The sequence below is a fragment of the Candoia aspera genome, chromosome 2 (assembly GCF_035149785.1).
Source record: "Candoia aspera isolate rCanAsp1 chromosome 2, rCanAsp1.hap2, whole genome shotgun sequence".
In the NCBI taxonomy this organism is placed as follows: Eukaryota; Metazoa; Chordata; class Lepidosauria; order Squamata; family Boidae; genus Candoia; species Candoia aspera.
Genome location: NC_086154.1, coordinates 193,862,374 through 193,879,671, shown reverse-complemented (window position 1 = coordinate 193,879,671; position 17,298 = coordinate 193,862,374). Strand labels below are relative to the sequence as shown.

The following is a 17,298-nucleotide window of genomic DNA, read 5'->3' as shown; positions in this document are numbered from 1 at the left end:
TTATAGGCTTCTGCATTGTCACAGGCTCTCAAAGAGGAGAGATTTCTCCCTCACCTGCATACTCTCTACATGCCTAAGAGAGAAGGGGAAACTGACACTAAAACAAGTCCAGGCAAGGTTCCTCCCCCTCAGTGCAACTATTAACATCTGAAAAGAAGACAATTAAATTCAACCTCACCCAGCTAAAATCATTAGTTACCACAGTAACCTTAATCTGTAGCAGAAAAACAATACACCAATACTCTTTTTATGATACAGAATGAGATGCAAACCAATTTTCTTTGTCAACTCTGTATGTCTTTCCATTCACAATATTTTAATATCTCCCCTTTGGTTCAACAGAAAGCTACCATCCTTCTCCCTGTGTATTTCCAAACCTAGGTAATTTGTTACTGTTCCAAGGCTTTTTTTTAATGTGAAATGGCTTTTCATGCAGGCTTCAAAATCAAGCCTTTTTTTGTGTGTTGATGTGAACAGCAGCAAATCATCAACATAAATGCACAGATACATACAGCCTTGTTTGTCTTTCTTCACATATACACATGGATCTGCTTTTCCTTTTTCAAAACCAAAATTCTGCAGTTTTTCATCTAATTTTTGGTTCCAGGATCTAGCAGCCTGTTTTAATCCATAGATTGACTTCTGCGGTTCACAGACCAGATTCTCCCCTTTTTCATAGCCAGGGGGTTGCTACATGTATAATTTGTGGTCACTATAGAGAAATGCAGTTTGAATGTCATAGTGGTGAACTGATAATCCTTTGAGTGCAGCAATTTTTAACAGTAATCTAATTGATTCACCTTTAGTAACTGGTGCAAAAGTCTTGTCAAAGTCTAAATCTTTCCTTTGAGTGAACCCTTTTGCAACTAACCTTGCTTTATATTTTTGGATTTTGCCATCAGCATCCCTTTTCAGTTTGAAAACCCACCTACAACCTAGACAGCATTCATTGGGAGGTAGATTTACCAGTTTCCATGTTTTATTTTCTTTCAAGGATGCTAATTCCTGTTGCATGGCAGAATGCCAATTTTGTGCAATCTCAGGTGGTAAAGCATTCACTTGTTCTAAAGACTCAGGTTCTGTGAATATGTGAAAAGTCTTTACTGTTTCAGCCTGAAAACGTGATGAAAGGAACGCCTTTATTGCTTCTCTGAGATCTGCGAGGTAATACAGGGCTTAAATTTTGACTCCTATCACTTTCCTGAGAAGCATCTGTCTCATCAGACAGATCTTCAGTTTGCTTTTCTGGTTTAATGTCCTCATAAGGCAAAAGATCACCATCAGCAAGTCCTTGCTGTTCTCTTGTGTTCAGATCAATTGGAGAGCTAGAATTTAATCTCCCCCAGTTTTGTTCAGCAAAAGAAGTGCTTTTGCTAATTATCACTTTCTCTCCCATTATGAACCTGTAGCTCCTTTGGCTTTGTTCATAGCCAACAAAGATGGCTTTCTTTGTTGTGGGGCCTCCTTTCCCTCTCTGCTGTTTTGGAATAGGAACCCATGCAGTGCTACCAAACACTCTCAGATGGCTTACCTTTGGTTTCACACCATAAAACAAATGGAATGGAGTGTCCTGAATCAGAGTTATACAATCTGTTTTGCACATAACAGGCAGTAGATATTGCCTCTCCCCAATACTTAAACGATAAATGTGAATCTTTAAGCATGCATTCCATCGCATTTTGCAAGGCTCTGCCCTTTCTTTCAGCAACACCATTTTGCGGAGGGGTGTAAGGGTTAGAAAGAATTTGTTCTATCCCCTTTTCCGCTAGGAACCTTTTGAATTTGTGAGAAAGGTACTCTCCCTCTCTATCACATTGGAGTGCAGGTACAGGCCTAGGGAATTTTCTATTTGCCCATGTCACAAAACCTTTAAATTTCTCAAATGCTTCATCTTTGTGTTTTAAGATGTAGATAAATCTGTATCTTGAGAAATCATCAATTATGCTCATTGCATACCTAGCTTGTCCAGGACTTGGAGCAAAAGGACCAATAATGTCAGAGTGTACAATTTCCAAAGGTCTAGTTGTAACTCTGTCACTGTGCTTACTCACAGGAGCTTTTAGTGTTTTGCATTTTTTGCAAGCTACACAATCTAAGTATTTGTCACAGGGTTTTATCTTTAGGTCAGCACACAGCTGTGGCATTTGTGCTATATACTTGAAATTAGCATGACCAAATCTCTTGTGCATCAGGTGTACCACATTGGTCATGATACGGCGTGTTGCCAACTGCAGTCTTGCAGCTTGGCTTCCTTGCATTTTGCGCAATGTACAAGAAGTCTTTTAATATACCAGTAGCACACAATTTTCCATTTTTACGTACCTCACAACCATTTTTCTTAAATGTTATGACATACTCTGTTGCAGCCAATTGTGCCACAGATAAAAGGTTTGATTGTAAATTTGGCACATACAACACACCTTTTACAGTTTCTCCCAAGCAGGATAAATACAAGTCACCTTGTCCCATAATTTTGGTCACAGACCCATCAGCCAAAGATACACTTTGTCTTTCAGTTTTAGACAGTGACACAAAAGAGCTTTTACAATTACATAAATGACAACTGGCCCCAGAATCTAACACCCATACATCAGAATTACCCTTCTCAGCAACCTGTGCAATTTGGGTTGTCTGAAGAGCCTTCTTCTGTGTTGCCCTTGTGTTCTTCTTCTCGGTCTTTCTACTCTTGGGTCTCAAGGCACAGTCTTTCTGCAAATGTCCAGCTGAACCACAAGTGAAGCATCGCTGGCTGGCTAGTGCTGTGGCCTCAGCTTCTTTTCCCTTGTTTTCTGGTACTGCAGCTTTCCAGAAGAGATGTGGGGGGATCTTTCCTCTCTCTTCTCCCATTCAGTGAGTAAGCACTGTGTAACATACGATGGGGTGAGGTCTGCTTCAGGCATAGCCTCCAGGGTACAAATCAGCGTGTCCCACGTTTCATTCAGTGATGACAGGAGGATATATGATTTTGTGAGAGGTGTAAATTCCATTCCTCTCTCCTGCAACTCAACAAACAACTGCTGAATATAATGCAGGTACTCAGGAAGGCTATCTCCTTCTGCAAGGTAGGCTTTGTACAGCTTTTTTGTCAGGGTAACTTTACTCCCTGCTGTTGCCTTTACATACAAGTCTCTCAAAGCATCCCAAAGTTGCTTTGCAGACTGTATACCTCGCATGTGGACTAGCTGATTGTCTCACTCCCAGGATAATGGTGGCTCTAGCCTGCTCATCCTGTCTAAGCCATTCAGCACTGGGATTTGGGGGGGGTTGCTCACCAATTGGCAGCCAAAGATTCTCTCTGTGAAGATACATCTCCATCTTCAGGGCCCAATTCATATAGTTGGTCTCTGATAGGTGCTCCAGAGGCATTGCTGAGGGCTGGGAGGTAGCCATGGCTTCTTCCTTCTTTTGCAAGTCATCTCAGCTGGCTTCTTTGTCCTGTAGACTGGCAGTTGCTGGAAAATCTCCAGGTGGCTCCAAAGACAATCTTCACAGGTCTTTGCTACCTGCCTTTAAATTGTGCATGAGGTGTGGAGCTGATCTCTCTATTCTCTCTGGGGTTTAGTGGGCTTACTGGGCTGCTTACTGGGCCCATAACCTGTTGGCAGAGTTCTAGAAAGCCTTTGGCCCAGGAGAGATCAGAAAAGCCACACACCAGGCATTTTTATAAAAATTTATTTACAGAAAGCACAAAAACATATTTACAGGCTTCTGCATTGTCACAGGCTCTCAGAGAGGAGAGATTTCTCCCTCACCTGCATACTCTCTACATGCCTAAGAGAGAAGGGGAAACTGACACTAAAACAAGTCCAGGCAAGGTTCCTCCCCCTCAGTGCAACTATTAACATCTGAAAAGAAGACAATTAAATTCAACCTCCTCACCCAGCCAAAATCATTAGTTACCACAGTAACCTTAATCTGTAGCAGAAAAACAATATATCAATAAAGCTGTCCTAAAAACAGACATTTTCGCTGTATAGAATAGCGAGAACCTAAATTAGGCAATTTCATCAGTCTTGCAGTTCCTGTCTTGCATTATGTACAGTTCTTCCTGTACCTCTTAGCTTGAACCTTATTAGATACTGATTGCTGCCATTTCAGAATGCTGCCTCTGATTGCTAGATTAACTTCTGTGCCTGGGCCAAAACTGCCATTTAATCTGATCAGAATAGCAATACTCTGTTCATGCTTCTCGCTGGCTTCCCAAGAAGCAGTGCTGTTTGGTAAATTAAATTATTTCACATTTTCCTTAGCCAACATAACATGTAGCCCTGAAGAATTCACATGTGCTAATGGGCAGTGCATCTCAAAAGACTTTGCCTGCAACGGGCAGGAGGACTGCAGTGATGGTAGCGATGAGGAGGGCTGCAGCGCTCCTACCTGTGGTGTAGGTGACTTCCAGTGCGCAAGTGAAAGTGACATCTGCATCCCAATTAACTGGGTATGCGATGGGGAAGCCGACTGTACTGACAGGTCAGATGAATCTCCAGAACAGTGTGGCCATCAACCTATCCGTACCGTGAAGTGTGGAGAGAGTGAAATGCTTTGTGACTCAGGAGATGAATGTTTTCACAAGAAATGGCGCTGCGATGGGGATACGGACTGTAAGGACGGAAGCGATGAAATCAATTGCCGTAAGTGAGAAGCTGTTACTGGGCAGCAGAGGTTTTATTGGAAACCAAAATGATTTTTTGAATTTATTTGTTAGACTTGTATCCCACTCTTTCTCCAGGAGCTCAGGCAGGGTGCCTAGCCTCCATTTTCCCCCACAATGATCTTGTGAGGTAAGTTGAGTTGAGAGAGTAACTTGCCTGAAGTTTCCTTCCAAATTTCCATGGAGGCAGAACTTGAACCAAGGACTCTCCAGCTGGATCCACACCTTAGCCATTACATACTATTTTCATCCTAAAACAGAATTTAAATGAAAAGTAAATAGTGACAAAAACATAAGCCCCTGAATAAGAGTGTTATTGTTTGTACACATTGATCTTTAGAAGTACAAACATTTAAAGATCTGTATTCACTGTTTTGGTCCAGAATGGATTTCTACAGATGAAAATTAACATAGCTAATAAATATTCAACTACTTTACTGTAGTTTTTCAGAAGTCTTTGTAAATATTACTGACTGCATTTTAATTTTCCAGAATTTTGTGATAACAAACGTGGTAGCTAATACCAGGAATTAAATCAGTTCTTACATAGAATCAATTTATATTCTTTAGGAAGTATAGTTTATAAACAGCATGAAGCATTATACTTTATTGGTGGTTGATTTTCCCAATTAAAAAAATAAATAAAAAGAATTGGATAATTTGGCATTATCATGAAAGATGGCAAAATATGGCAATTTGCTTGCCATTTGGTTCATGCTATCTGGAAATACTACAATTAATGTTGTATAATTTCAGGGGGTGGAGTGTTGCCTATTAGTAATCTCCATAATCAGTTCTGATGATCAGAAGACATTTAAAATGAATTCTGTGCCATAGAATTCCGATGAGATCCATCACATTCAAATCCTAAATCATCTTCCAAGAGTTTTTAAAACTTTCAAGCACCATATAAAAGTGTTCTATAATGGTGATAAGATTCCTTTGTTTTAATGTATAAAGTAGATTTATGGGAGAACTTTTAAAGGTTAAAGATGTTAATGTGATGTTAAATTATATACCAAAATTTTGGAGTTTGACTGTTTATCAATCAAAACGTTATAGTTGTATCATGGGGGTGGGGGGGTAGCTAAAAGAAAATATATACAACATGTGTATCTTTGTGTTCTGCTTATATTTTGTATTTCTCTAGAATAATGATTAGTTTTATGAAAGGTTCCTTTCCTAGTAAATGAAGTAGAAATATACCATTCTTCAAATTTTCTTAGTGGTCTGAATTGATGAGAAATAGATATTTTACAAAGCAATGACTGAACTTAACTTATTTGGAACTCAGCTGGTATTGATAATCATTCTTTTTGCAAAGTATATTTAGTAGTAACAAGATTTTCATCTCTTGGCCGGTCTCTAATTCTGCTTCCCATTATGTGTAGTGAATGTATTTATCCTTGTACTCAAAAATCAAGGCCTGGGAAAAGGAGATAAAGAGCCAGGAATTGTTGTTTACACCATTTCCAAGGTTCTAAAGAATGTTGAACACTTTAAATTAGTACTTGAAATAATAGAGATGAATTTCTTAACTGTCAGACATAAATGCCACCCTAATCTAAGGAATACCATACTAGCCCAGTTTGTACCCATAAGACATCATTTAACTTTCTAATGAATGGTCTCAGTTAAAAATATTGACATGAAGAGCTGATCATCAATACTTACTTGTTGTAAGTGTGGTCCTTAAAACAGTATCTCCTGCACGCAGCTTCTCGGACATGCAGACCTGACCAGTTCAGATGTGAGGATGGCAACTGTATTCATGGGACCAGACAGTGTAATGGTGTAAGAGATTGCATAGATGGCACTGATGAAGTGAACTGTCGTGCTGGTAAGCAATTAGGACTTTAAGGCTATGCAGATGGGAGCATGTGACCTGAATATGTAGAAACCGTATTCCTTGTGCTGTGTCCTAGAGCAGTGTTCCTCAACCTTGGCAACTTTAAGATGCATGGACTTCGACTCCCAGAATTCCCCAGCCAGCATTGCTGGCTGGGGAATTCTGGGAGTCGAAGTCTACGCATCATAAAGTTGCCAAGGTTGAGGAACCCTGTTGTAGAGAATCTCGTGGTGATTCCCATCAGAGGTTTGCTTCCTGGGACATGCCCTTTGGGGCTTGTATATTATTACTGCTCAGAGTTACAACTTTCCTGACTTACCATTAATTAGTACTGATTCCCTGAAACTGACAAGTAGCTCAGTTGCACAACAAGGAGACAGTAAACTGGGCATAGAGCCATTTATTTAATTGTGGCTTTCTCTTTCCATCCTCCAGTTAATCAGTGCACTGGACCGGGAAAATTCTTGTGTGGTAGTGGTGAGTGCATAGATTTCAGCAAAGTGTGCAACCAGAAACAGGACTGCAGGGACTGGAGTGATGAGCCTCTTGAAGAATGCAGTAAGTTGTAGTTTAAGAAAACCAACTAAGTAATAATGTTTTCATCTGGCTGTCACTAGTGAAACTATTTCTCATCCCAAGGAATGAGGCAGCACCTACTGTCTACCTACTTAGGTCACATTCTAATCCAGAAGTTCTTCCATTGCAAACAGCTGTACAGTTTCCCCCTCTTGAAAAACATGCATCACTGATTCTTCCAAATAAATAACAAATCTAAGACTTGAATGGTATTACTAGTTCTTCTCCTTTCCAGATATAAATGAATGTTTGGTGAACAATGGTGGCTGCTCTCACATCTGCAGAGATCTGGTTTTAAGTTATGAATGTGATTGTCCAGCTGGCTTCGAGTTGATAGACAGAAAAACATGTGGAGGTAAAAATCCTGCAGAAGACAACATTTCTGAAGTTACCCTTTGTTCATATTAGGATGCAGCTGTGTCTTTTTTCCCCTAGACATTGATGAATGCCAGAATCCAGGTATCTGCAGTCAGATTTGCATTAATACCAAACTGGGCTATAAATGTGAATGTAGCCGTGGCTACCGAATGGATCCACAAACAGGAGTATGCAAAGCGATTGGTAAGTGACTTGAAGCAAATATCCAACTCAATTTCTGTCACAGGTTGTTAGAAAGCCATGACCAACACCTCTCAGACTGAGAAATGCTGTAGCAGCCTTGCCCAATCAGGTATGGCTCCAGATGTATTGGAATTACAACTCTAGAATTCCCAGCTAGCATGGTCAGATGTGAGTCCCATCTGGGCTAACATGTTAATCTTGCATTTGTGACTGTCTCTGAAGCTTTATCAGCTAGGATTTGGATTCTTGAAATAAGCACTTCCGGTATGGGTAGCTGTATATGTGGATGGCTAAGCCAACAGCATTTCGTTCTGTTATAATTTACATAGGGTCGCCATGAGTCATAAATGACTCAACGGCAACTAACAGCAATAGCAACAAGCCAACCCCGGATAAGGCCGTTGACTTTCTTCCAAGAGCTATGGGAAGAGCTGTTTCTTCAGCAACTGGCTTTAAGTTTTTATACTAGCTATTTGTTGATAGCTTTATACAAATCTGCTCTTGCAGGAGGAGAACCAAGTCTGCTTTTTACTAATCGCTGGAACATCAGGCAGTTTGCCCTCGAAAGGCAGGACTATACGCAGCTAATAGGAGACCTGAGAAATGTTGTTGCTCTGGATGCCGATGTGGCCGAGCATACAATCTTTTGGGCTGATGTTGGGCCAAATGCAATCCTCAGGTAAACCGACTATGTAAGCTGTTTCTGTGTGAGGGTAAAAGCTTAACATACCTGCCATATCTTAAAAAGCAGTCAGTGAGGTTCAGCCCCTTAAGATAAAAGTGCTTCTGATTCATGGTTAACACACAACCTTCTTGTTCCCCTTGGATAACCCTTGGACCTCCCCAAGATCAGGCCACTGAAATTTAGCAACAAATGTTCAGTCTTTGCAGCAAACTGTTCCTTCTTAAAGGGAATAACATACACAAAAGTAAGCACATCAAACTTCCAATAGCTTAATATGCCTATTTTGAGCAGAGGGAGAAAGCCAAAGCCCCTCTCACAATTAAAAAGAAAAGGACTAAATATATTGACGCTTCCCTCTTCCACCCTCACTGCTGTGCCTTGTTTGCCTTGGAATGTCTGTCTTTATACAGACCAGTCCCCAAATGAAAAGGGCTTCCTGCCCCTGCTTAAAGATATATGGCTTTGCTTAGAGACACTGTACAGCATCTAATCTGCACCTAGGCTGGTCACTAGTCTGAAGTAGGCTGTGTAGCTCATTTATAGCTCTGGTTTTTAGAGTTCCAAGCAGAGAGAGTGACACTTTACATTTCTTCTTGGCAGTAGAGTGAAGGCAGCTGCTACTGTAAGGCATGATCTAAATAGCTCTCTGGAAAATGACATGATTGGCTCTTAGCTGCTAGCAGTCCGGTTGATCTAAATACAGACACCCACAGTGTTCTTGTTGCATTGTTCTGGAATCTTGCTTTGTACCCAGCTTCAAAATGGCTGTCAGTTTAACCAGCCGTCACTAAAATAAAAATTAACAAAATGTAACGCTGCCTTGTTTCAACTGCTGTTCTGTTCGAAGAGCTTTTTACGCTGATCTAGGAGAACTGCTCTAATAATTGTCTACGTAAACTTTGGAAGGGCCTTAGGAGCTCAGTGCCAACTGTATTCCTGACAGAAATTATCCTAAAAAGTCTTGTTGAACACAACTAGCTGAATTTCGTAGGGAGCAGTCTTGGTGGTAAAAAAAATAAGAGGAGAAAGGTAGGAGAAAATTGAACAGTAGCTGAAGCTAGACTTCTAGGCGAGTCAGATCCAGGATTAACTTAGAACCAGACATGACCTGTTTTTTGTGCCTTTGCTGTATGCTTAAATATAGGATTCTGCATTCCCTGGAGACTGCATTTAATGAAATGTTTCTCCCTAGTGCCTCAATTACTTCTAGTAACAAACCAGTACGGCATCGCCGGATTGTAGGCAACGTACCAAGTCCTGCAGGAATTGCTGTTGATTGGATTTACAAGAACATTTATTGGACTGATTCCTCCCTGAAGTCCATTTCAGTGGCTAGCCTTGATGGCACTAAAAGGAAAGTCTTATTTAACACTGACTTAAGGGAGCCAGCATGTGTGGCTGTGGATCCACTTTCTGGGTAAGCTCATATTTACACCCTTGATATGGAAGTATCTGAGCATTAATTCTGAGTAACTTCAAGCCTCTCTAGTAAGACTGTCCTGCACAGAGATGCCCCCTGAAATTAAATCAGCACTTGCATTCGTGGGAGCCTTAAATCACATAATTTGAGGGGTGATAATTGAGGGTCTTTTGGGAAGGGTCCATGTAGCTCAGAAGAAATCCTAAAGTGATTGTAATTTCACTTCAGAATCTCTTTCACAGCTGTGCTAACACCAGCAGCAGTGTTGACAAAGGCATAGCAGGAGGTGGCATAGCAAGAATTGCTAGTTTGTAATATTAGATATTTGCCAGTGATGTCTACACATCTTACTTGAGCATCCCTATTAATAGCTGGGCTGCTGAGAAAGCACTGTACTTCTTCAGAACATAAAACAATGCACGGACACAATAGAAAGCTCTAAGAGAAGTGAACCTTGTCAATCGGATTGTATAAGTGGTACTTTATGCCCCAAGGACAAATAATATATTGGAGGGGGAGGTCCATTATTCTGGCAAGGTAGCCCAGATTTAAGGTCGGACATACAACAGAAGAAGAAACATGTTTAAAAGGAGAGAGTAGAAGTAAAATGACTGTCTCACAAGAGTGGACTGATGACAGCTCTTACCTGGTTTCTCTTACAGCTTCATGTATTGGTCTGATTGGGGTGAACCAGCCAAAATTGAGAAAGCAGGGATGAATGGACTTGACAGGCAGCAACTTGTGACAACAGATATTGAGAGGCCCAATGGGATTGCACTAGGTATATTAATGTTATTCATACCACGTTGGAATTCCTTTCTTAAGGAATTCTTGGAGTTACTGGTTAAATTAGACTAGTACATTAGGGGTTGAAGGCAAGTGACCTTCTGTATTGAAATACCATGTTAAAATATTCTCTTTCCTCCCCACCCAAAATCAAGCCAATACCTAGTTTGGTGGCACTGACATACCTTATCTTGGCCTCTGGATGGCCATGCCTGTCAGCTTCTGGCAGTGATAAGAGTTCTTTCAATCACTGTTTGTCATGGCCTTTATCTACCCATCGTGTAGTCAAGGATGCTACTTCAAAGCTTCCCTAGACATCCAGGTTTAAAAAGAGTTGAAGAAAATAGGGAAGTTCTTGTTAAAGCATGGTTCTGGCCTAAGTACTGAAGTGTGTTTTTGTTTAGATCGTGTAAAAAATCGTGTTTACTGGGTTGACTCCAAACTGCATAAGCTTTCCAGTGTGGATATGAATGGGCAAGACCGCAGGATTGTGTTTGCATCCCTTGAATTTCTTGCTCATCCTCTTAGTTTGACAATATTTGAGGTAAGAATCAAAAGACTTGCAGACATGTATTTTGAGAGGTTGCAGGATAATATGACAGAGGTGAGCTATCCATCAGCTGCCACCAGTTCTTTTGGGGGAATGGGGAGATTGCATTGCTAAAATTTAATGGACACATGCAAAATTCTGGCATCATAGTCTTTATTTTTTTTACATAAGAACCCCAAGAAAAATAAGTTGGAGAAGCTAAGCTTGGTATAGCTATTTTCCTTTTGACACCCACCCCCCAAATGATAACCTTCTGTCCTGTCTCCTCTTGTAATGTTACTGCCATATCTCCTGCCAGCCTTAGAGGCTGGTTGGGGAGACAAAATATGCTCCTGGTCTCAAAACGGTTGCAAATGTGTAAGCTGGAGGAGGAAGAAAGGTAAGCTCATCAGGAAGCGCTTTCTTTTGAACCTGTAAGTCTTAGTGATGAAGTGCATGCTCCTTAGTGTACATTCCAGTACTCTAGTAAGTTAAGAAATAATCCTGCAGTTTGAAATAATCACTGTTTTCTTCCTAGGACACTGTTTACTGGACAGATTGGGAAAATGAAGCGGTGTACAGCGCCAATAAATTTACAGGATCTGAGCTGCAAACAGTAGTAAACAATCTGTATGATGCTCGAGACATCATTGTATATCATGAACTTGTTCAACAGTCAGGTAATAGCAGTGGTGTAAGTAGTAAGACTCCAAGTGAAAACTCTTGAGTTCTCAAGGTACAGGTGGGAAGAAAGGCCAGTATTGCTCAGGCTGTCCCTGAAGAAGAGCTAATTTCTTGGACTGTTTCAATCTGTCAAGGTAGTTGTCACTTAACCACAATAGGGACTGAGAAATCGGTTGTTAAGTGGTGTGGTCATTAAGTAAGTCACCATGTGACAGGATCCAATTTTACGACCGTTTTTACAATGGTCGTCAAGTGAATCACTGTGATTGTTAAGTGAATTCAGCTTCCCCAATTGACGTTTTTTGCTGGAAACCGGCAAAAGGTTGTAAATCGCGATTGCGTGACCGCAGAATGCTGCCACTGGTTGTAAATGCGAGCCAGCTGCCAAGTGCCCAAATTGCGATCACGTGACTGTGGGGGTGGTGTGATGGTTTGCAACAGTCGTAAGTTTAAGTACAGGTCATAAAGCACTTTTCCCGAGACCGTCCTAACTTTGGACCGTTGTTAAACAAACAGTCATGATGTGAGGACTACCTGTATTTTTGACTTCGTATAGTTTCTGCAAAGTGCCTTGCAAATGCTGCCTAGTATCAAAAAGAGAAATAGGGCCTTTATGACACAGAGATGGGGCAGCTCTATCTTGAGCAGTGGATGTCCTGGGGAGTGGGGGGGAGGTACTCCATTCTTTGAAGTGCCTTCAGTACCTGATCTAAAGTGGAAAGCCAAGTACGATGTTGTAATGGTTTCAAATAGTAAATAGGCCACAGCCTTCACTGCTTTATTAGAAATCTAGTTTTCAATTCTAGGTGACCTGTGCTTGAAAACTTCTACCCACAGGGAAAAACTGGTGTGAAGAAGAGAATATGACAAACGGAGGCTGTGAACACCTTTGCCTGCCTGCCCCCCAGATAAACAGCCGTTCCCCAAAGTACACTTGCACGTGTCCTGATGGAGATGCACTGCAAGACAATGGCTTGAAATGCAGAGGTACAGCCTTGGACTCTTTGCAGGCGTTCTGGAAGCCCTCACGCTCTGTCATCTCATGCGTGCCACTCTTGCTCATGTATTAAGTTTGGCCATTAAACAGCATCCTGACTGCCTGGCTTCTCCGTTCTCATGGATACTGCATGCTGTGTAACACATTAAACCTGAACATCAACCTGATTTAATTATCAGCAATGATGTACATGGATACAAACCGTAGAACGCTTCTTCTCTGCCATGAGCCCGCCAGCTCCTTGCCTCAAACTCCTATTGGGAACAATGCAGTTCTAATCTAGAGAGAGGCAAGATGCTCTGAATAATCAAATTCTACATAAATACTAATCCATAGTCTTGGATTGCATAATTCCAGATGGTATTCTGATTTGAATATAAAAGCACAATAATATATAAGCCAGCTATGGCATGCTAAGTGGCACTGTTTTGTGTACTGGTGGTGATAGACTTGCAGCTTGATCCAGACAAGCCTGTGGTAACTCTCGACTGAGTGGACCTTTCCATTTTGTTGAACTCAAACTGCAATCCTTGCTTTGTTTTCCACAATGCATATGATGACTCGAATACCAAACTAGCTATGAAGTGGCTCCTAGCATTATGATAGCTGACCTAATGATATCCTTGCCTGTTGGCTACACCTTCATAGCACAATAAATCTAACATTGTTCAGGGCTGGATTAACTAGGCCTGCATGACCATACTCATCTGCTGTGGGTAGTCCACTTCCACAAAAAAAAAGAAAAAAGCCAATGTGAGCTTCAAAGTTACTGATCTGTAATTTCAGGTACAGGAACTGCTGTGGCTTTCACTGAGACAAAAGAGAGCAGCAGAACAGACAAACCACCTGGACCACTTTCTGGAGGTATTGGTCCTGATCCAAGGCAGCTCAAACGTGTTGGTGGTGAAGCAGGATAAATTAAGACAGAGCTTTGACCTCGGAAACAGGAACGAGCAACTGTCTGTCTTGCTGGAATTATTTCAAGGAATGTGGAGCTAGACTGACTTGGCTTGATTTGGCAAAGCACTTAAGTTCTTAAAGAATGCCTAGCCAGACATTTGGTAAAGTTGTACCTTGTGCCTTGTTTGCAGTGCTCTTAACTGCCTGGGTAAAATATTCAAAGCAGCTAGTTAAGAGACCGTTTTAGCAATCAAAAAGGAACGAAAAGCAGGAGGAAAAATTAAGTATCAGGCTCCTGCAGAAAGAGGCCCTAGCTGTGAGTCAGTGAGCAGTCTTTTAACTAAAGCAGACTGACTTGAGCATGAGTTCAAATAGCAGCAGAGTCACATCTAGCTAGATTTCCTGCCGCAGTGGGACATGGAGCAGTGCTTGCTATATTTTTGTAAAGTGTTGGCAGCTTTTTGGTCTTAAGTATTTGATCCTTCAGATTTAAAAGTCAAAAATCAACTTAAACCCTGAAACAAATAAGCAATGAAGCTGCTTAATTACCTGTACTCAGTTCAGGTAGAGCTGCTAGAAGGCCTCAAGCATTCAGCAAATCATCCAGTAGCTACGTGGACACTCCAGGTTCTGACAATCCAAACATAAGGCTGGGTCCAGAAATACTCCCAGAGTGCAAATGTAAGCCTTAAGATGATTCTACAGTCATGTCAGAGGCTCATTCCTTACTGCTGGGACTAGAATCTCTGATCTTGTCTGGGTTTTCAGTTCTGTTCAACAGTATTTGTTGATGCTCATTGTGTGGATCTTAGATATCCTGCAACAGTCATCCATCTCTTTTGGTCTATTGGTCCAATCTGTTCTGGTTATAGCAAGCAAGGTGGTCATGTCAGAAGAGTATTTAAATATTTTAGAACAGATAATGGAGTGATTGTGAACTGAGCAGAAACTATTGATAAACAGCTGATATAAATTCAAGCCACTTCCTGAATTATGTAGATTCTTTACTGGGCAATGTTGTGTTCTAGATAGCAACCTTGCTCAGGCTATCCATGATGATAAATATATTGTAAATAGTACATTGTAAACACATTGTAATTTTCTCTCCTTAGGTCAAAATCAGAGCAGTCCACTATCAGAAGAGCTGGCTTCCTCCAGAAGTTCTTCAGCAGCATGGGCTATTCTTCCTATATGTAAGTATGAGGTAGTGCCCTGAAGTCAGGATAAAGCAACATTTTCAGCATGGTCTTCTTTCACACCTCCACTGTTTTTTCCTTTGAGATATAAAATTATTTTGGAAAAAAGAAATGGCTAGAGGCAGCAGGAAGGGCATAGTGGCCAGGGAGCCTGAATGGCACTGGAAGATGAATTTAGATCCTGACTTGATAGTAAAGCTCAACGGATAGTCTCCCCCTCACTTCTGTTTCTCAGCCTAATTTGCCTCACATGATTATTGTGAAGAAACAAGATGGAAGGAGAGGTCACCATGAGATTCTGGAGGAAAAGGTATAATGCAAGCAATGAACTCTTAGTGCACAAGACTGCATAAGGTCAATTAGGGCATTCTAGCTGAATTTTAAAAATCTCACAATTTCTCGCAGTACTATTAGTCACAGCAGCAGCAGGAGGCTACTTCATGTGGCGCAACTGGCAACAGAAGAACATGAAAAGCATGAACTTTGACAACCCGGTGTACCTGAAAACCACAGAGGAAGATCTCTCTATAGATATTGGAAGACACAGCAGCACAGTTGGGCATACATATCCAGCAGTAAGTAGACTCCTGTTGGCTTCTTTTACTTTCCAAAAGTCACTGATAGAACTAAAGTAAGTGATTCTACTTGATACCCAAAATTTAAAGAATAGTTTTTTGAAAATCATGAAAGGTTGTACAACTTTTCACACATCCTAAGGCATCTGATTGGAATCCCAACAACTATCATAGTCTGTCTTTATTCCAGGATATGGACCTTAAAGATTAGCCACCTGGTTAAATCTCTCAGAAGACCTGAAGGACCAGGTTAGGGACAGATTGTCATGGAGAAAATCTGTCTATGTGGTCACTAAGATTCAACACTGACTTGATGGTACATAATCAGCCAATAAGTCTCAAAATCCCAACTAGCTGCTGCACGGAATTATTCTTCAGTTGAAAGCTTTAGGGCACATAACTAACATGTCTGATTTACATGTTTGCAGCTTAAAAAGGGCAGCTTGATGTAAAACTATCAGATTTCAAGCTTGAGCAGCTATTTGCTCAGCTCCACTCCTTGGTTGAAAAAGTAAAAAGACGTACGTGGTGTATGTATCAAGAAATACTGATGGCACATACAAGTTTGTGTTTATATCGTGTGGGGGTGGGGGAGAGACTCCTGGTGACACAGGCCACATTTTACATTTGGAAGAAAGTGAGCAGAACATGCTGTTCTGGGTAGGATTTTTTTCCCCCCTGTGGATATGTTGCAGCACTGGATAGTATATTCACTTTAAAAAATTGTTAAGCTACAGTTGGGTTTAGAGTGCAATTTTTATGTGCTATTTGTCTTAAAATGGAGGGATGGTGCATTACTGAAATGTAGTGGTCAGCCTAGAAGGTGGTCTCAGGGCTGCAGGTTACCCTTGCCAACAAACAGCTGATCGCTAAATACAGGTGGATTAATCTGGGATATAACAAACTTTTTTTTTCTCTACACAGATATCAGTTGTAAGCACAGAGGATGATTTATCATGAATCTTGCCAATCGCCCTCTAGTCTACACTTGCATTCTACACTTGCATTCTACACTTTTGCATGGTAGCCAGACAGTGGCTGAAGAGATCCTTGAAGAATGAAGGCACAGGTGGAACAAGTTCACAAAAACCACACTTTCATACAAAGTTGTAAAGATCTGTGTTCACTCTCAGCTTTTGATAGCTATTAGTTACCTGTAACCCTTGAATAAAATAAGTATTCCCACCACTGGCTATGTATAAAGCACTTTTCAAGAAGCCATATTATAGTAAGAAGTGCTTCAGAAGTACTAGCTGTAAATAATTGTACAGGCCCATTTGTAAATCATCCGAGGGGGGTGGAATAGTTTATTAAGCACTTTGGAATAACATTTCAATGTAAATTATTGTATAATTTTTTTTCAATGGTTGGAAAATGGCAATAGGAGAAAACGGGTTACTCAGAATAATTGCCAAAAATTTGTAAACTAACTTTTGTATGAATTGTGAATTTGTCCTCCCTGAACCACCTACAGGGGTGTGCAGAGGACAACTGCTCTGTATCAGAAATCACTGTAAATTTCGACACTGAAATGAAAGAAGCAAATCTCTGTTCACGACTTGACTCATTCTTCTTTTAAGACCACTTGGCACGTGGATGGAACTTCTTTTGAACAGATCTAAACAACAAAGCAGAATTAAACTCCATTCCCATAGAGGGCTCAGATATGATACCTAAAAGTCAGGGAGTAGATATATCTAACTTCTAAAAGAAAGAAATGGCCTCCATGTCACTGTAATCCAGTGTACCAATCACCAAACCTTATTTATAATGAGAACAGTTGGGCACTTGAAATCTTGCAATTCAACTTCAGTAATCTCATTGTTTTTAAGGTGCTCATTGGGGGCTGCCTACTGTTGCCTTTGTCTTCAAATGCCAAGACGTTCTGC

At 40.8% G+C, this 17,298-nt stretch overlaps 1 protein-coding gene across 2 annotated transcripts in view; it reads left to right on the top strand.

The window, feature by feature from the left end:
- The window catches only part of VLDLR (very low density lipoprotein receptor), a 28,320-nt gene extending 11,359 nt beyond the window's left edge, over positions 1–16,961 (top strand). The window contains exons 5-19 of one of the 2 annotated variants that reach the window (XM_063295091.1): positions 4,251–4,631; positions 6,369–6,491; positions 6,936–7,058; positions 7,312–7,431; positions 7,512–7,637; positions 8,145–8,316; positions 9,515–9,739; positions 10,405–10,523; positions 10,933–11,072; positions 11,596–11,737; positions 12,579–12,728; positions 13,525–13,602; positions 14,751–14,831; positions 15,240–15,409; positions 16,334–16,961. In XM_063295091.1, coding sequence (XP_063151161.1) covers positions 4,251–4,631; positions 6,369–6,491; positions 6,936–7,058; positions 7,312–7,431; positions 7,512–7,637; positions 8,145–8,316; positions 9,515–9,739; positions 10,405–10,523; positions 10,933–11,072; positions 11,596–11,737; positions 12,579–12,728; positions 13,525–13,602; positions 14,751–14,831; positions 15,240–15,409; positions 16,334–16,369 — 2,186 coding nt within the window. In that variant the 3' untranslated portion in view covers positions 16,370–16,961. The remainder of the gene's footprint in view (positions 1–4,250; positions 4,632–6,368; positions 6,492–6,935; positions 7,059–7,311; positions 7,432–7,511; positions 7,638–8,144; positions 8,317–9,514; positions 9,740–10,404; positions 10,524–10,932; positions 11,073–11,595; positions 11,738–12,578; positions 12,729–13,524; positions 13,603–14,750; positions 14,832–15,239; positions 15,410–16,333) is intronic. The other variant, XM_063295092.1, reaches the window with a different exon arrangement.
- The last annotated feature ends 337 nt before the right edge of the window (positions 16,962–17,298 follow it).